Source organism: Gasterosteus aculeatus, unplaced genomic scaffold (genome assembly GCF_964276395.1).
Source record: "Gasterosteus aculeatus unplaced genomic scaffold, fGasAcu3.hap1.1 HAP1_SCAFFOLD_59, whole genome shotgun sequence".
Classification (NCBI taxonomy): domain Eukaryota; kingdom Metazoa; phylum Chordata; class Actinopteri; order Perciformes; family Gasterosteidae; genus Gasterosteus; species Gasterosteus aculeatus.
Window position 1 is genome coordinate 57,657 of NW_027554914.1, and position 20,143 is coordinate 77,799.

The 20,143-nt window shown below is 45.1% G+C and overlaps 1 protein-coding gene across 1 annotated transcript; it reads left to right on the top strand.

Moving 5' to 3' along the window:
• Window positions 1-6,008: 6,008 nt before the first annotated feature.
• On the top strand, window positions 6,009-20,130 carry LOC120826888 (major histocompatibility complex class I-related protein 1-like). The gene is made up of 5 exons (XM_078098046.1): window positions 6,009-6,167; window positions 13,078-13,344; window positions 14,952-15,230; window positions 15,503-15,799; window positions 16,378-20,130. Exons 1-5 carry the CDS (start codon window positions 6,011-6,013, stop codon window positions 16,575-16,577), a joined length of 1,200 nt encoding a protein of 399 aa, XP_077954172.1. The 5' UTR covers window positions 6,009-6,010; the 3' UTR covers window positions 16,578-20,130.
• The last annotated feature ends 13 nt before the right edge of the window (window positions 20,131-20,143 follow it).

The following is a 20,143-nucleotide window of genomic DNA, read 5'->3' on the forward strand; positions in this document are numbered from 1 at the left end:
TAGTTCCAAGTTCCAAAAAGGCAAGATTCCAAGAAGCAGGACGTAGACAAGAAGCATGAACGCAGTGACATGCACCTCCGGACAATATGCAATGACAAAGTAACAAGAGACTCACATGGCTTAAATACACTAGAGAGGTGCTGGTGATTGGAAACAGCTGGAAACAATCATGACATGACAGACAATCACAGGGGAAGACAGGACAAGGCAGGAAGTGAAGTTACCAGGGAGACATGATGCAGAAAACTACCGTGACAGCGGCAGTATGAGCTCTAACGAGATCATATGCATTACCGACAAGTCGAAAGCTCTTGCTGAAAGGGGACACTATCTGTTTTCACACCAACAGTAGCTGGTACAGCAACGTGACAGAGGTCCTGCACCACTGCTCCCATGACCTAGATGATGTCATCATGAGTTTTTACTCCCCAAAGGAGTTTGCTTCAGACATCATCGTTAAGGTTTACATCCCACCGTAGGGCAACGTCCAGCAGGCGTAGCGCCCAGTCCTCAACCAGTTCAAACACCCACTTCAAACGTCCGAACCCCAGGAAGGCAGCCGGCCCGTTTTCTGTCTCACCTCATCACCTCGCTGGAGACATGCTACCTACTGGCCTGCTTCAAAGCCTGCACCATCCTCCCCATCCCTAAAAACCCAAGTAACACAGGACCTGATGAATATAAGCCAGACGCCCTCACCTGTGTGGTCATGAAGTCTTTTGAACGCCTTGTCCAGTCCCACCTGAGATCCGACCCACTCGTGGACCACCTGCAATTTGCCTACGGAGCCTACAGGTCTGTAGCAGATGATGCAGATCCTGTCATTCACCAGCATCTGAGTTCCTCAGGAACTTGTTTGTGTACTTCTCCTTGAAAACAATCATCCCCTCTCTGCTGCATGGCAAGCTCTCTTGCCCGATTTTTGCACAATTTTTGCACATCGTCACGGCTAATTACTTAAAAGGTAATATCTAATGAACTGGACACTTTATTTTATATTCAAACATAATTAGACTTTTCCCCTTGTGCACATGCTTGTGTATTTATGGTCATTGTTTACACCATCCCGGCAAGAAAAATTCTTTGCAACATACATGATAATAAATTATTGTGATTGCGATGATGCTCTTTCGTAAATTAAGGTTGATTTAGAATAAAATACACCATAAAGCAGGGTATGCCTTAGGTTTACTGTGAGTGACTCGTATCTTTTCAGAATGAACTTCTAACATAGATCTATAGTTGTTAGGTTCACTTGGTCTTTTAACTCACTTGTAAAACCAAAGCTGTATCCATATACTCTCTATTAATCCATTAATGCTTAATGCTAACTTCCTCTTAGAACTGATGTATTACTAACATCGACAAATGGCATTGATTCACAGATTTGATTTGAGTCCAATAATTTCAGAATTGCCCACTGCACTGGCGAAATATAACACATAGAGATAACAATGTCGTTCAGCCCAAATCTCACAATGCTCTCCTTTTTAGAGCTATTCAACAATAGCTTTTTGCAATAAGCATTACAGCCTTACAATTCCTACGTAATCCCAATTGATCTAAAATCTTAATGCAGTTAATAATCTCCACATTGGCAGGTACATCTGCGGCAAAGAATAACTAAAAATCAGACAATCAACATTCTTCTTTTCCAATGACCAAAAATATCCCTCAAGCCATCAAGCCACAGCTAAACAATAATTTGCTTTCATTCTAAAAAGCAGAACTCAAAGTGCTGCCGGACGCTTTCCTTGCAGTTTATTTGTCATATGTGCGTGCTAAATGCCACGCAGATAAGTCAGCGCTCTACCGTAAAATACACACACTATTTGTGAGTTAAATCGGATATCTGCTGGCGCTTGTAAGCGAATATGGACTCTTGGTCTTCTCGGTCCATTAGTCTCTCTCCTCTCCATATCACTCCCTTTGCGGTTCTCCCTCCAATTCCCTCCATTCTAAAACATTTCTTTCATTTTAAGGGGCCAGTTGTTTCTTAATTGGAGGCAGTTTTTATGTTGTGGCAGATCAATGCGTGGGCCAAACTAATACTGCAGTCAGCCCCCATTATTATGATATACAGTACGTTTGATCTCAAGAGCCCAACTCATCCCTCTGGTACCCTTTATAGATTTAACCGGTTAGTTTAGTTGCACAGTTGAAGAGTTGAATGTGAGGGCAGGCCTTTGAACAAGTTCAGCAGGTTGGATCCTGCAGGAGGACAATTGGGATGCAGAGTGAGATGTCATCTGAGAAAAGTGTGCCATTTTAACTGCATCACAAAGAAATATAACACCGATTTCAACGCGCTTTCCCTATCCTTTAGTCCAGTTTCTACATCCACACGATGACAGTGATTTCCATGGAAACCGCCCAGCAACAGGCTGCATCCTTGAAACCAATCAGAATCTGCTGTGTGTCTGTGTCTCGTCCAATTGGAGAGGCAGTGGAGGGGGAGTACAGGGGGTTTGTGGGCCGTCAAGGTGAATGCTCAGGAGGCGTGATCGAGGTCGAGATCCCTTCCTGCTTGAAAGAAGTAAGAATCTCAACATTTTAGTCTAAAAGAGACGTTTTTAAGGTCCACCACCTGACAGTTAACAGAATGGGACCAAGACATAAACAAATACATTTGCGGCAGTGATAGTTGTCTTCTACTTATTTTGAAGTCCTTCAAAAGCGATTTAGAAGAAGACAGCCAGTAGGAGCTGTGGCTCAGTTGGTAGAGATCGTCCTCTAATTATGAGGCGGGTGCTTTGATCTTCTATTGTCAGCATGTCCAACCCCCTAAAATGCATACATGTTGTCACGGGTGTGGGTTTTTGGGGTTCCGGAATAAGGCAGGACACGGCAGGTTTAGTTGACAATACTTTTATTTTGCTTCTTACGCTCCTCAAAACACAGCGCTCCCAGCGTCTAGCTCGCTCGTTTTGCGGCTCCCTTCTCGTCCCGATCGCCCTTACTGCGTTTTAAATAACAAGACAAACACAATCAATCAACATTCAGCTCAGCTGAGGCCAATCGCCTCCACCTGGCACCGTTCACTGAGCCACTCCCCCTCTCTCTCTCCCCTCTGCAGACGAGCCAAAACCACGCCTGCCACCACATACCCCCTGCGCCCCCAGCCTACGGCCCACCTTGAAGTTACAAGGTTGTAGAGCCAGATGCCACCGAGTGATCCGTTGGTATCCTTCATGCGGTGGAGCCATTGGAGCGGGGCGTGGTCCGAACAGAGGGTGAAATCGGATGAGGTAGTACCGCAGTCCACCGTCCACCCTGCTGTACCTGGCCTCGCTTTTGGACAGCTTCCGGCTGATGTATAAGTAGGGGCGGTCGACCCCCCCACCTCCTGGGACAAAACGGCCCCCTGTCCGATGCGTCGGTCGGCAGAGTAACGGGAAAAGCCCCACCTCTTTTTTTGTGTTGAGCCAATTCGGTGAACTATTCGGTCGGTCCGGCAGGGGGGAGAACACATCTGGGCAATGTGTGTTCTCTGGTCCTCAGAGAGACGGGCCTCGTACGGGAGCAGGGTGGGATTAACCGCTTTTGGCACCTCCGGCCCCAGCTCCTGTCTTTCTGGTACCGCAGGCACCAGAGCAACAGACTCTGCCTCCCTCCAGGCTTTCAGGAGGTTTAGGTGGTATATTTGCGTGGCTCCGCCCGGGTCAAACCGCACCACCTCATAGTCGACATCCCCCACCTGCTGTGTGACCTCAAATGGCCCTTGCCACTTAGCCAGGAGTTTGGAGTTGGAAGAAGGAAGTAATGAACTTTTCAGGGTGTGAATTGTCGCATTGACTCCAGAGGAATGTGGCAAAGCGAGGAGGGCAAGAAGCTTCAGGCAGAGATCTAAGTTGTGTTTGCCAAAATATGCACAACATGGCAGAACTACGTGTCACACATTAGACACCAAAACGAAAACACCCAACGGCCTCATCAGGGGCCTCATTTATAAAACCATGCGGAGGATTTGCGCCAAAAGTGGCGTACGGATGAAACATAGGATGTGTGTACGCACAGAAATATTCAGACTTATAAAACCGGGCTCACGCACGTCCTACACAGTTTTCCCTTAATAAATCACAATCACTTCTAAATGCAGCGCAGCTTTTGCGGCTTCATGTCACGCCCATAGTTGCCCATATATAGTCTGTGGAACGCCCACAAATTAATATTCAGCGATTGCGAAATCATGGCAAACACTGAGAGGAAAACGAAGAAACGTGACTTCACTCAGTGTGAAGTGGAAATGATCATTGTTGAGGTGGAAAGGAGTAAAATGCTTTTTGGAGGGCACAGTGTGGGCATTACTAATGCCAAAAAGGCACTGTAGTGCTGCGCACCATCGGCCTGTTTAAGTCTGGTCTGGTCTGGTCGGTTTCTGGGGGTCGAGGCGCGTTTGGAAGCTGTGCCACATTATGTAGCACAGCACACGCCAGTACGATGTTGCACACCTTATCAGGAGTAAACAATAACCTCCCTCTAGTGCAGTCGAGGCAGCGCCATCTGCCTTTAAACAGGCCGATGGTGCGTTGCACTACAGCGCCAATCCTTCCATGTGGCACGTCTGAGAGCGCAAGATCAGCCATCAGCGTCATTACGCATTGTGACGGCATCATGGCATTTTATTACCGTCCATTTGATTGCGTGTTTCTTGCATTTGCTGACGGTTCTCATTTCACCCGTTTGTGCGTACGCATGGGTCCGAGCTTGCGTGAAGGACCGCACATTTTTCCGTCAAGTTTGCTTTTTAAAAATACCAATTATTGCGTAGAGAGCGGCGTACGTCTTCTTTTGTGCGTACGCAACGTTTATAAATGAGGCCCCTGGTGATTCCCAGAAGCGGCACAGAGGGAAGAGCTGTTCGTGTCCAGCAGAGGCGCTCTGGGACTGGTCCCGACTCCTGAAGGAGCTGCAGCCATAAAGGCCTCATGAACAGCCAGAGACAGAGAGTGGGAGAATAAATCAGGTTGCATTCTGGGAAGATTTGTTGTGATTTCCTGCTTCTGTCTGTTCCAGAGAATAAATGTTATCTGGAGGATTTAAGTTTATAAAACAATTAATAGCCCAAAATAGACAAACATACATTTTACTTTTTTCACATCCATGTGATAAAATTATAAACTGTGTGTGTGTTTTACAGCGAGACGTGTTTGTGTGTCTGACACGCCCAAACAAGTGAGCACACAAGATGCAGCATGCAGATGTTCTCAGAGGGAAGCGTGTGGCTCAGTGGCAACTCAAACTAGCATGTTATAAACCCCCCAGATAATCAGATTACACCAAGGATCATGTCTTGTCTCCTTTTAATGGGGTTTAATCACTTCTCTTTGCAGTATTTCAGTACCATGAAACACAGCAAGCACGACTGATTTCAGTAGCTTGTAGTCTGACTGGGTTTGACTTTCAGTCAGAACAACTGATAACGTTCTCAGTTAAACAAAGATCCTTCATTGTATATGATTGTGATAAAATATCACAATCATATAGGAAGGAGTGCACAGTAAAATACTGTGTAAAATACTGTGCACTCACTCTGAGCGGTCTGGTGTAAATAACAGGTCAAGTGCCTTCTTCACTATCAGATTCAGTGTGTGTGCAACGCAAACATGGTGCTGAAGCTTCAGCTCTCTCACACAGGCAACCATATTGGGAGCATCATCAGTGACCACACATGTCACCTTATTAGAAATTGCCCTGAATCCAACATCATCCACAATACTGAAGGTCTGTGTTTCCTTCACTATCATGGAGACGAGGCTTCATCCAGCTCTTGTTTTCTGGTGGCTGGTTAAAAGAGAATAAATACAGTTTCTGTTACCGGTCTTCATTTGCACAATAAACAAAAGTGAACAGGGAACAATCGTGTTGGTGCATTTGTATTTTTTGTAATGACTTATCATGGCTGAAAGCTCCAGTTTCCTCCTTATCCTCGCTGTTGTTATTGTAACCCAACTCCTTGGAGCACAATAAACACCTCACCTTCGAATAAGATAAGAAACTCCTCCCCTAAATGAAGCGAGCGTCGATACGCGCGTCGAAGCGTCGGCACATCTCATCACTACTTCTCTCCTTCCCGGTGAAACAAGCGGACGTTAAAATGCGACTTGTCGGGGCGGAGATCTCGGTTCTGTCTCTCCTGATGATGAGCCTTCACGGCGCTGCAGCACGTGAGTTGACGCTTTGTTTAATGAGGTGTTTGATTGTAGAAGAAGAGACGCTTCGTGTCTTCATAGGCTGCAGACATCAGCTGAAGTGTCTCTGATGTCTCTGATGTTTAGCTCAGGACTCTCTCGATGACGACAGACAAAGTTGTAAAAAGTAACACATGTTGTCAAAGTGCGCGCGTGTTTCCTCTCGTGAGTTTGTGTGAAGGACAGAAGCGTGTTTGTCTCACTCTGCTGTCTCTGTCTTCGGGACATTAAACGGACGGATCGCTCTTGAAGCGGACATGGCAGCATGACGTAGCGCGGCAGATCACTGATGACGTCACACTGATGCTGATGAATCAGTCATCAATATTACTTGTAGATATTATCTTATTGCAGATATATTGGTGTTTACATGTTGTCTGATGAGTGAGAAGAAAGACAAGTGAAGAAATGTCAAACTCAGTCTGAGCTCATTAATAAACCGGAAGTTTTGATTTTAAACTCTTAGTTTGTATCTCGTTTACTAAAAACAACAAGCTATCAATCTGAATCCAGTGAGTTTAGGTCATGTTTATATTAATAATACTATCAGCTGAAATATTTAATATTCAGACTATATTAATCAGAATCAGCCTCAAACATCCAGCATCTCTCTGCAGTATTTGATGTAATAACAGGAAATATATTTATTCTCGGACAGATTTGCAAAACATTTTAGTGACCAGTGCTGAAATAAAAACTCATGAATATGAATTCAGACACAGAGGACATGAAGATTGTGAAACATTTTTACTGTGCTGATAATGTTAAATAATATTCTAATCTTCTTCTATTCATCCATCTGATACCGATAGAAACTAAAATAGTGTAGTGACAGATTTTCGTGAGCCACTCTGCAGGGTGCAGGAGAAGATCCTGTTCCTCACTCGCTCACATAGAGATTCCTGGTCTTTCGATTTCTTTGGGTGAAGTTCCCGTTTATTAGTTTTATACTTAAACACAACTGCATATATATTTGGTTCCTGATCTCGCTGTGCGTCTTTGATAGCATCATTACCTGTATCAATTGCACCTGTGCCCCTTATGTAGACTCCCTGTCCCAATAATACACACTGCCACCTGTGGCCAACCTGAGATTGGCTCCCAGTACCGTGTTGTACACAAATATCACGAATGGCTCCTACATGTGATGTTCATGACGTAACCACGTCATCTGCAGAGATAGACGCGCAAGACACGTGAGCAGGAAGTACGCAAACGGTAACGTGTAAGCCAGAGCCGGAGAATAAACGCCCGTGGATATGAATCAAACTGTGTTAGGTCTGGTGTATAAACCCACACAACGCAAACACTACATTGGCGACGAGGAGTAACCGGAAAGTCACTCGAAGAATCGACCCGGACACCGCGTTTTTCTTTCTTAGTTTCGCGAGCGGACAAAGAAGAGGGAGGAAGAAAACGGACACGAGGGTGAGAAGCTAGCTAAGCTAACGCGGACGAACGTGAATGGCAGTCGGCGCGCCGCAGCAAGCATGGCAGGAAACACCGCTACGCTCCCACCTTTCGACACGGAAACTGACCCTGGCTCTGTTGGACCTCGCTGGAATAAATGGGTGCAAAGGTTTGAAAATTACACCACTGCAATGAACATTACTGGAGATGCTAGGCTCAAAGCATTATTGCTACATATAGCAGGAGAGCGAGTGCATGATATCTACGACACATTATCAGCAGAAGATGACAAGTATGCAGAGACGAAGCAGAAGTTATCTGGATATTTTTCTCTATTTTTGCTAGCTAGGAACTGTGAGTTTGCAGATGTCAACGCAGAGATTAAAACGCAAATCATACAAAGCCGTGCATCATCCAGGCTGCGCAGGAAAGCGCTAAGGGAACCTGAACTTGGCCTAGAAGAGCTTCTTGATCACGGAAGAACACTTGAACTGTCTGAAATGCAAGCAACCGGCATAGAAAGAGGCACAACAGCTGCAGTCAACGTGCTGGATCGAAAGACCGTGCAGAAGCATCCAAACAGTAGACGATGGTCAGAAAAACAACGTTGCTGCAGCTGCAGAAACTGTGGAGGTAAATATCCTCATGAAGGAGAATGTCCTGCTAGAAGCAAACAATGCAGAAACTGTGGTAAGCTGAATCACTTTGCTAAACAATGTCGCTCTAAAATCAGGGACATTAGCCAGAAACAACCACAGTACAAGGCAAACCAACACCATAAAAAAGTCCATCACATAACAAAGACACCAGGTGAAGAACAGGAACGCAACTCTTCCAGCAGTGATGACGCTTAAGTGTTTGTAGTAGATGCTGAAAAGGTCTCAGAGCTGCTACAGACACACATCAAGTTAAATGGCAGTAGCATGGTAGTTTTAATTGATTCAGGAGCCTCTGCAAACTGTGTTAGCGAAACAAGCTTCGAGAAACTTGTTGAAGGGGATGGATTTAACGTGCTCAGCTACAAAACATCCAAAGCACTGGGACTGATTAAAATAGTCACAGCAGTATCGTCCACACAACAGCGTCGCACAGTTGCAGATGAGCTGGTGGAAAATCATCCGGAACTGTTTCAGGGGATCGAAAAACTGAAGGACTTTCAGGTAAAGCTTCACATAAATCCCGACATCAAGCCTTCATGCCAACCACATCGACGTGTACCGTTCCACATTCGCCAGAAGGTCGAAGATGAGCTTCAGAAACTCGAGGCAGATGACATCATTGAGGAGGTCAATGGCCCGACACCGTGGGTCTCACCCATCGTTGCACCTCCCAAGCCTAAAGACCCTGACAAAGTCAGACTTTGTGTTGATATGCGGCAAGCTAACACAGCTATAGAGAGAGAACGGCACATAACTCCCACCATGGACGACGTGATACACGAGCTAAACGGAGCAACAGTGTTTTCAAAACTGGATTTGAGAGCTGGATACCACCAGCTAGAGCTTCATCCAGACAGCAGGTACATCACTACCTTCACTACACACATTAGGTTGAGGCGCTACAAGAGACTGAGTTTTGGTATATCCTCTGCTGCGGAAGTATTTTAAAATGCTATATGCCAGACACTGCAAGGTCTCTCTGGTGTGAAGAACCTCAGCGACGACATCATTGTCTACGGAGCCTCCCAGACTGACCATGACAACAACCTCCGAGCACTGTTCCAGAGACTCAGGGAAAGCGGTCTCACACTCAATCGGGAAAAATGTGAGTTCAATAAGTCAAGGCTTGAGTTATTTGGTTTCATCTTCTCAGCAGGAGGTGTTTCAGCAGATCCCAAGAAGGTGATTGCAGTTCAGCAGGCTGCAGACCCCCAAAATCCAGGAGAAATCAGGAGTCTGCTGGGGATGGCTAATTACTGCTCCCGGTTCATCAAAGATTTCTTCTCAATCTCAGAACCGCTGCGCAAGCTGACCAGACAGGACACACCCTGGGTATGGGGCCCAGAACAGAAAGTTGCATTACAGACACTGAAAGACAGTCTAACCAGCGACACTACGATGTCATATTTCTACCCAGGCAGAGAAACGGAACTGATAGTAGATGCTAGCCCTGTTGGACTGGGTGCTATCCTCTGTCAAAAAGATGTGCAAGGGGCTAAGTACATGATTGCATATGCCAGTCGGTCCCTGAGCGATGTAGAGAGGAGATACTCTCAAACAGAAAAAGAAGCACTGGCCATAGTGTGGGGCTGTGAACATTGCCACCTGTACATTTATGATCATCCTTTAACTAGTGACGGATCACAAGGCGCTGGAAATCATATGGAACAATCCCAAGTCCAAACCACCTGCCAGGATCGAGAGATGGGGACTGAGGCTTCAGCCTTACGACTTCAAGGTTGAATACAGCAAGGGGGCTGACAACCCAGCTGACTACATGTCTCGGCATTCCATGTTGTCTGAGACAGGTGACAGCACTCGTGCAGCAAAAGTGGCAGAGGAGTATGTGAACTTCATTGCGAGTCATGCTACACCTAAAGCAATGACACTCACAGAGATCAAGGCAGCGACACTTGCAGACCCAATGCTTCAAGAGGTTGGTGCTCACATCAGACACAACACATGGCATAGAACTGACAAGTCACAACATGCTGACATACTAAAGCAGTTTAGACAAGTTAGCAGTGAACTAACAACATCACATGCATCTGACATTATACTGCGGGGCACTAGAATAGTGATTCCCAAAGCCCTACAAGAGAGAGTGTTACAACTAGCCCATGAGGGACACCAGGGGATTGTCAAAACAAAAGCACTACTCCGAACCAAGGTGTGGTTTCCAGACATCGATCGCAAAGCAGAAGTTGCAGTACGCAGTTGTCTCGCATGTCAGGCCAACACACCAGTCACACGCAAGGAGCCGCTAAAAATGTCAATTCTGCCAGAGGTTCCTTGGCATAGTGTAAGTGCAGACTTCTATGGACCGCTTCCGACTGGAGAGTACTTGCTTGTCATCGTGGATGAGTATACACGCTACCCAGTTGTAGAGAGCGTGCGGTCGACATCGGCAAACACAGTCATTCCGGTCATGGACAAAGTCTTCTCCATGTTTGGAATCCCCAGAGTTGTAAAAACTGACAATGGTCCCCCATTCACCAGTGACCAGTTCTCCCAGTTCGCAGATCATCTAGGATTCCATCACCGCCGCATAACACCGCTGTGGCCTCAAGCTAATGCAATAGCTGAACGGTTCATGCGGACACTTGGCAAAGCTGTTCGTGTGGCTGAAACACAGGGACTTCCTTGGAAACAACAGCTGAACATCTTTCTACGTGAGTATCGAGCCACACCCCACAGTACAACAGAAAGCTCGCCTGCAGAGCTGTTATTCCAACGCAAGGTGTACACGAAGATTCCTTCATTCACTCACACTGTCAGTAACAGTTCAGACTCCGAAGTGAGGGCAAAGGACAGCAAGGCCAAAGCCAAAATGAAATCTCATGCAGACTCTCATTGTCGTGCTACATCACACACTCTCACTCCAGGTGACACTGTGCTTCATCGTCAACCCAAGCACAATAAGCTCGCCACACCATATAACAGTAAGCCATACACCGTGACCAAAGCCAAAGGATCCATGATCACAGCAGCCAGAAAAGGACACTCCATCGTCAGGAATGCTTCATTCTTCAAGAAGATCTCACCAGAAATATTGGACATCCCACCGGACACTGATGATGATGATTATGATTACAGTGATGCCTCCACGAGCACAACAACGCCAAGATATCCCTCAAGGCACAACAGACATCCTCCAGCCTACCTACAGGATTATACTTAGTTTAGGGACTGTAAGCAGAAGAAATGTTCTGATGTAAAAGGGACTGTATTAGCCAAGGTTAAGAAGTTTGGTGCTTTCCCCTTTTAGCAGTCTAAAATAGAATTTTATTTCTGTTTCTAGAATTAGAAATACGCTATAAATATGAGTACAACGTTCAGTACAGCAGGTACGATTGCTAAAGTTTGTTTGATTTGATGTAATAGCAAGCCCAGTTTTCAGAATGTTAAGATGACAGGTTTGTATTTGTTCAATTAAAAGAAAAAGGGCAATGTGATGTTCATGACGTAACCACGTCATCTGCAGAGATAGACGCGCAAGACACGTGAGCAGGAAGTACGCAAACGGTAACGTGTAAGCCAGAGCCGGAGAATAAACGCCCGTGGATATGAATCAAACTGTGTTAGGTCTGGTGTATAAACCCACACAACTCAAACACTACATTGCACACCGGCCCCTAATTGGGAAAAGTATGTGAATTGAATGAATTAACAAATAAACAAATAAAAAATAAAATGTCCCTCTTTCTTCGTCAGGTGTTACCAACACATGACCCAAGCTTTGGTCCTGACCTTTACACGGCTTCTTGAAGCAGAACAATCTTTGATATAGGCCGCTCCAACTGTCCTGTCTTGGTATTTCTTCCCATGATCCATAACTCACGAGGAGCAGTTGGATCCATGACAATGACAATGTCCTATGATACCAAACTTCTTTGCGGCTTTGTCCACCTTTGTCGTACCTGCAGTAGCGGCAAGTACTTCCTTGTCCATTGTTTCCAGAACCGGTCTGACAGGTACTGAACTAGAGGCACTGAGTGAGAGCTTCCAAGTCATTGACGTCATCAGAAACCTTAGTTATGGGGAGGTCATTATGTTTGAAGCACAGAAAACATTATTTTCCTGACCATTCTAATGAGTCGCTCCCAAACGCTGCAATGGTGGAAAGCAGCATGGGGGTTAAAAGTCCAGTCAATTCTCCTGCAGGAGAGTGATATGAATCCTGCTATGGTCCATGGTAGCTAAGGCCTCTTTTGACGCTCGCTCTGATCCAGCTAGATTCGTGCTGTTGTCTGACCTAAAACGACGCACTTGGCCTCTGCGACAAAACCTTAAGATTGTTTCTTAAATATAATGCTGTGTCAATCTGTTCAAACTTTAGTTTTTCACAAAGATATTTTATAGTTAAACTTAAATATAGAGATACACAAGAAACTGGTCAGATTAGTTTTTTGTTTGTAAATGGTTGAATAAAACAAAGAATCCTTCTACTCAAACAATTTAAATCTCAAAAAACACAAAAACAAAATGATTTAATTTCTATTTTAATATAACAAATGTAAACAGCAATTAAAACATCAAATAAATGACCTTTTAACTCGTTTGTGCTTCCACTTCAAGAAATTCAAAGTTCAAAGTTATTGTTTAAAACCTCACAAGAAGAAACGTCTGTTTTTAAAAGCTGTATCATCATAAATATCAAAGTAAACATTTATTTCTGTATTTATTGAGTTGTTAAACACAGCAGATGTTATCAGGGTGTCTTTGATGTTCTGTGTTCCTTTTTAATTCTGTGTGCAGGAAAACAACATAATTATTGATTAATTAAATAACTGATGATGATTCCTTTTTGGTTCCAGTGACTCACTCGCTGAAGTTTTTCCTCACTGCGTCCTCTGGAGTCCCAAACTTCCCAGAGTTTGTGATTGTTGGGCTGGTGGATGAAGTTGAGGTTGTTCACTATGACAGTGACACCAGGAGAGCAGAACCCAGACAGGACTGGATGAGCAGACTCAGAGAGGATGATCCTCAGTTCTGGAAGATTGGGACTGAGCTCACTATGGGCGCCCAGCAGGAATTCAATGACAAAATTGACGTAGCAAAAGAAAGCTTCACCCAAACTGGAGGTTTGTTTGTTTTTCACACTTTTTGTTTGTATTTGCAACCTTTATGTTATTAGTACATAAACACACACACACACACACACACAGATTAAACAGTCTGAGATCTTTTCTTGACTGAAACATCTTCTGCTTCCAGTTCCTAAATATAAGTATATAAACACAATGAATACTTTTCCGTGTTGTTCAGGATGAAGAAGATTTCCTCTCATCCTGATTAGAACTCCAGCTTAGATTAGATGAGCTTTACTTGAGCTCAGGGAGTCGATGCTTCAGTATTTCATTCCAGGTTTTATCAGATGACGTCCAACATGTTCTAGTTGAGGTTCCTCACTGAGACGACTTCTTCCTCTTGTCTGTTTGAAATGGTGATGAATGAAATACTGCTCAGTGTTGTGGGTCACGTCCCTTCCTGCCTTGTCCTGTCTTCCCCTGTGATTGTCTGTCATGTCAAGATTGTTTCCAGCTGTTTCCAATCCCCTGCACCTCCCTAGTGTATTTAAACCATCTGTGTCTGTTGTCACTTGTCGCGTCATTGTTCCATGTTGATTGTTAGAAGCCCATGTCCTTGTTCTCGGTTCCTATCTTGTTCCCTGACCTTGTTCGTGCCTTTTTGAGTTTTGGAGTTTTTTGACTATTAAAGTCCCTTTTTGTTTCTCAAGAAACTCTGCGTTTGAGTCCTGCCTTTTTTCCCCACGCAACTTCGTGACAGAATGACGCGACCAAAAAAGGACTCAGCGGAGTTTTTTTCCCCTGGATGAGTTCAGGGGAACCCGTCTGGCTATGGGCGGTCCACGCGGTCTCCACAGGGCCGCCCGTAATTGGGGAACGGTCCTCCCGGAGGTTCCAGCCGGGTACCTGTTCTACTCTCCCCTTCTGGAGCCCTTAGTAGGCATCTGGGTCGCCGCTCTCACCATCCGCCGCCCACCACGCGGTCTCCAGAGGAGGAGGCCATTTTGTGGCCGTCCGGCGGCGATACTCACTGGGAGCGGGTGATGGACCTCGCGGTCCGGCTCAAGGCCACCTACGCTCTCCACGCTCGGCCGCAGCGCACAAAGTCCAGCGCTGGGCCGCAGCAGCTTCCAGTCCCGGCCTCCGGACCCAAGCCCACGACCCCCGGCCCCACAATCCATGCCCCCGACTCGGCCTGTACCGGCCGCGAGACTCATGGCCCCGACTCGGCCTGTACCGGTCCCGAGACCGGGAGGTCTCCAAGTCCTTGTTCTCGGTTCCCTGACCTTGTTTGTGCCTTTTTTGGAGTTTTTTTGACTATTAAAGTCCCTTTTTGTTTCCTGCAAACTCTGCGTTTGAGTCCTGCCTTTTTTCCCCACGCAACTTCTTGACATGTTATTCACACTGAAGAAGCACTTCCAAGGTTTCATCAGCGTCTCTGACATTTTACAGTGTGAACAATTCATGGATTCATTAGAAATAGTTATTACATCATCTGCAAAGAAAATATTAATTAGTAATATAAGATATTTAGTGTTGAAACATTGAATCAATTAGTTGATGAACAGAAAATGAATTTTCAGAAATGTTGCTAATTAGATAATCACTGAAGTATTTTATCAAGCAAACATGTCAACATTTTATCTCTCTCCCTCTCTCAGGGGTCCACATTGTCCAGAACATGTATGGCTGTGAATGGGATGATGAGACCAATGAGGTCAAGGGTTATGATCACTATGGTTATGATGGAGAAGACTTCATATCATTTGACCTGCAGACGGAGCAATATATCGCTCAAAAACAGCAGGCTGTCCTCACCAAACAGAAGTGGGATCAGAACAGAGCTCTGATAGCACACAACAACAACTTCCTGACTCATGTGTGTCCTGAGTGGCTGAAGAAGTTCTTAAACTACGGGAGGAGCTCTCTGATGAGAACCGGTAGGATCACATGACCTGATGTCATAAACCTTCTGTCACACACTGACACACTGTCCTCCTCCCCTTCCAATCCGTCTCCCCCCTCTTCATCTGTTTGTCTCCCTTCTTTAATCAATGAAACTTTACAGACATTTCATTCTTTTAGTAAACTTAAATACACATAGTTGAGTGTTAAAGAGGCATTTTAAATACATCAAAGATGAATGATATTAATACACTAAATATCATTGATAATAATAAAGATGTAACCTGTCCCTCTCTTCCGTCTCCAGAGCGTCCCTCGGTGTCTCTCCTCCAGAAGACTCCCTCCTCTCCAGTCAGCTGCCACGCTACAGGTTTCTACCCCGACAGAGCCGCCCTCTTCTGGAGGAAAGATGGAGAGGAGCTCCATGAGGACGTGGACCTCGGAGAGATCCTCCCCAACCACGACGGGACCTTCCAGATGAGGGTTGACCTGAAACTGTCCTCCGTCCCTGCTGAAGACTGGAGGAGGTACGACTGTGTGTTCCAGCTGTCTGGTGTGGACGAGGACATTGTCACCAAACTGGACAAGACCAGGACCAACGCGGGTAGGTCTGAGACCCGGAGCGGTGAAGGAGGGAAGCAAACATCCACTTTGTCCACTTTGTGTGTTTTAGATTTGGGAAGTTTTGCTTTCTTACATTTCTAGTCTAGTTTTTATTTGTAGTCATTTTAAGACTCGGATCAGAATTAAACACAGCGAGAGTTATGAACACTGTTTACTGGTCTAGATTAATATATAAATGTGTCAATATTTGGTTCATTTCTCTGTAAATAAGTTTATTCATCCTTTTGTAAACTCATTCCAGGTAAGAGCTTTATTTGAGTCCGTGCTGAACTATTGTAACGTGTCACCACAATTCAGACGTTGTAGAATCTGCATTCACACAACTACTGGTCACTTAAAGATGAGTAGACAGAATGATTAAACACGTGTATTAATACATGTATCCATCAGTGAATCAGACAGAGAAAAGTTCAGGAAGGAGGTTGAATATGTGTCTCAGTCATCATGTGCAGACGGCATAAAGAAATGACGTCACATGGTGTGTGTGTTCAGGTCTGCTGGATAAGTGGAGCTTCATCTGTTCAGCTTGAGACTCTTTGATTGTTTTGTGCTCCACAGAGAAGCCTGCTGCCTCCACCTTCATCATCATCATCATCATCATCGCTGTGGCTGTTCTTGTCGTCATCATCATCGCTGCTGTGGTTGGATTCAAGGTTTACAGAAAGAGGAACGGTGAGAGAGACGATCAGAGACACAGTGTTGAGGAGCATTTGCTTTTAGGCTTTGAGTTGATGCTTTTATCCAGAATGAGACACTGAAGCAACTTTCACCAGTCACACTTATAAAATCATATTTGCTTTTATTCTGCATTTATTGTTTAGTGACATTTTACTTTTAGACAATTCTGTGATTGTTTTGCGCTTGAGACACTTAAACGTAGTTAGTTGTTTCTTCAGGCTGTTGTTGAAAGTTGTGGTGGAATTTTGTGGATTTAGCCCATGTGAGAAATCAAAAGTATCTTGAGCTTGCTTTGTGATTAAGTATTTATTACTAACTAGAATATAGAAAAATGATAAAGAATACAGAGATCATCAGCACAAGCCGTAAGCACAGACAGAAGTCAAATGACTACAATTCAGCTGAAAAGGGACAGAAAGTTCCTTCCCCCAAAAGGAGCAGGAAGATCTGACAAAGTTTCTATGGGGGACGAGGAGCTTTTATACATCTCTGAAGGTTCGAGGAATGCTAACCAGATGTTTCGGGAACCTCCACGACCCTCTTAGTGGGACCAAGTCAATAATTTTGACAGACAGGAAAACACAGGAGAAAGGTAAATAGAAGAACATGATATGGTCTGCCCAAGCCACATATGGATTTCATCGTAGACTAGGTCAGGTCACGACTTTCCCAAGAAAGGTCACATACAAGTTCTTGAGACTCTCACAACATGCACCTCAACAAATCCTCCCCCGACATCCCTCTCTTTTTGTCATTCTTTGACAACTAAGAAATCAGGAAAACGTTAAACAATCAATTCAAAATCAAGAATGAAAAATTAAACATAAAAAATCGTAGAACATACATCATTAACTCAAAGTACATGAGAACATTTACTTAAACCACCAACACATAAAATATCGTCCAGTTACACACAATATTCACATTCGTTGTCCCTGTCAAGGCTATCCGGATATGGTGGAGTCCATTTCTGAACTAGACGCTGCGTAGTAATACTCATGTGTTCAACTGATACATAAGTACTGACAACCTTACTTACAAAGAGCTTTAAAACAGTTACAATTAGGGTTATAATAATTACAGACAAAATGATGCCCCCTAGTTCCCATGGCAGTTCCTAGAAGAGAGAAGTTCCCCATGATCCAACCCATGCCTGCATTTCCCCAAAAGGATTCCATCCGTGGTCTTCGAGCGATTCCTTAATGCCTTGCTCTGTGTCTGCCACCACATCATAAACTGCGATGTTGCAACAGAGATGTAAGTGCAACATTCACTGTTAATTATCTTGCATACCCCGCCTTGTGAGGCCAGAACGAGGTCCAGAGCCCTTCTATTTTGTAATACCATGTGTTTGATGTCATTTACTTCCTTTTGCATTTCGGAAAGTGCTATTGAAGTCTTATTCCCGTGTCTTTCCAGTACTGTTGAGAGTGCCATTATTTCCTCCTGGCTCCTGTAGGTGCCATAGGACGGTATTAGTATGCTCAAAATCCTTGAACCTATTGAAATGGCGCGTTTATGACGTACGTGGAATGGAGCAAGTTCCTTGAGTCAGCCTGTCTAATTAGGGGTACAAGGTATGCTGAATAGCATTTCCCAGTATCTGACTTTTTATGAAGGTTCCCTATGACTGGAACACAGCTATAAGCAATGTTGCCACAAACTAAATAAACCTGCTCCGGTAAAGCGAGATCTTTGGATTCAGTGGTAAAGCTGATAATATCATAACTACAGTCACTCGTACCGAGATGAAATCCATCCAGAGCACAGAAGTTACAGCAGCTGACGTTGGTTAAGGGATGGACCGGAATGGGAGGTGCTGGTTTGGTACAATCTCTACTCTGAGGTCTAGTTGGGATTAAGGTTTACTACAATTATGTCTACTCCAGGTTGAGTGTGTGACTTTAAAATCATTTGCCCAGGGGATGCCCTGTATGCCCATCTCCAATCGAATAGTTGCTGTATTTGGTATGAGTACATGCAGGTTTTTTAACACCTTACTGTCCGGTGTGCAATTGGTCTCCCGGAGAGTCATTTGCACTTGATATCGTAACCGCTGATAGACATGTCTTTTGTAATAGGTTAATCTAAGCAACATCACTTGATTAATACTGTCTATTTTCACGATTGAACCGCTAAACTGCAAAACGTACAACCTTCCACCCTCATAGGCAACTGTCCTTTTCGCTATTGTCGCCGTTTGCGGTGGAGGAGTGTAACAGTCTTTATCATTACTCACAAATCGATGAGATAGCTCAGGCCACCCCTCGGCTTCCGTGAATGGAACAGGAACCAGCATAGGTGCTCTAGATGAAGTGGGCATATGCTGACATATCCAACAATTAGACATTCCTTTCGTTAGCAAGGTCATTCACAATAGTCAACGCAATATTGTCATGCTCGTACGGTGGTGTACGGGTTGGAAGTTCTCTTAACTGTAGGCTTACTTTGCACGCATACTGCCAATCCAGCCGAGTGAAGTGGGCTGGCTCCGTCGTACAGTCTGCAAGTTGAGCCCACCAGAACGGGTATTCCCAATTTGTGTCATATTTAGGACTTAGAGTCACTGTGCAAGTGTCGTTTGTCCTAAAGTCCTCTGAGTTCAGGACTGACCAGTGACCTAAGTGCGGCGTGCTCAGCCGTAACATGTAAGCTTTGCAACCCTCCTTTCCACACCCCCCCTTTTGGACATTTGAAAGAGATCAACCTTTGCCTCCAAGTTGCTTTGGTGGGGGCTGTTCTGGCCTGCGGGAGGTCATGGCCTGTGGTTTAACGGCCTCGTAAATTATTTCAGGTGGTACTGTTTTAGGCTGTGTCTCACTGACACGATCGTGGTTTACTGCACCAGAATGGTGGATCTGCTAAATCAAATGTTCCGTGCACCCACACAGTACATACTCTATCTCTTCTTACCCCGGGAACACACACAACTTCAATTACGTGACTTTCTATTTTAACCTATGCATCATGTTCGATTGTGTAGAGCAAACACTCGTCTCGTCGCATTGTTTTGCTGGACAGTGGAAGCTTATTTTCCGTTCCTGAAATTCTCTATTGGAGAGGTGGAGAAGGCTGGAATCCGTGATCTTCACATAAGGGGGTTGTAACTCATTGACTGTGAGGGAAAACAGCACAAATGTGGCCAGCGTCAGGAATATGCACATGTTCATTCTCAGGCTCCAACCATGCTTCCTAAGTGTCCTTTGGCGCTGGAGATCTGTCTTTTATCGCTTTTCTCCGGGTGGCTGCCGTCCTTGCTGTCTCTGCCGTCTCTGCCATCTCTACCGGGCTCGTTGGTGTCTTGGAACACTGCAGTGGGGGAGGGCTCTCCACCCTGCAACCCCTTAACCGGAACCAGATGGAGGTGCTCCTTCGGTGCAGGTGCAGTGCTGAAAGTGAGGGGGAGAGGTTAGCACAATATATCAGCATGCTCATTTATAGCAGTGCACATTCCCCCTTTGCCCACGTGATATCTTCCATGAGACAACTTAGCATAAATGTGGAAGAGAGCATGTGGCAAGCAACGCCCACTGTCTGGCCCTGTCCAGATTCCGCCCTCAAGAATGGCACCAGATCGTTTCCACAGGGAATGCTCCTGTGCACCGGCAAGAGACTGAAGTGTGGGAAGATCGGCATAAGGACTAGG

What these genes read in the sequence shown, in the direction of transcription:
- LOC120826888 (XM_078098046.1), top strand. Translation starts at nt 6,011, where the DNA reads ATGAAGCGAGCGTCGATACGCGCGTCGAAGCGTCGGCACATCTCATCA. An exon ending in CCTTCACGGCGCTGCAGCAC is followed by an intron (nt 6,168 to 13,077) that starts GTGAGTTGACGC and finishes TTTTGGTTCCAG; the next exon opens with TGACTCACTCGCTGAAGTTT. An exon ending in AAGCTTCACCCAAACTGGAG is followed by an intron (nt 13,345 to 14,951) that starts GTTTGTTTGTTT and finishes TCCCTCTCTCAG; the next exon opens with GGGTCCACATTGTCCAGAAC.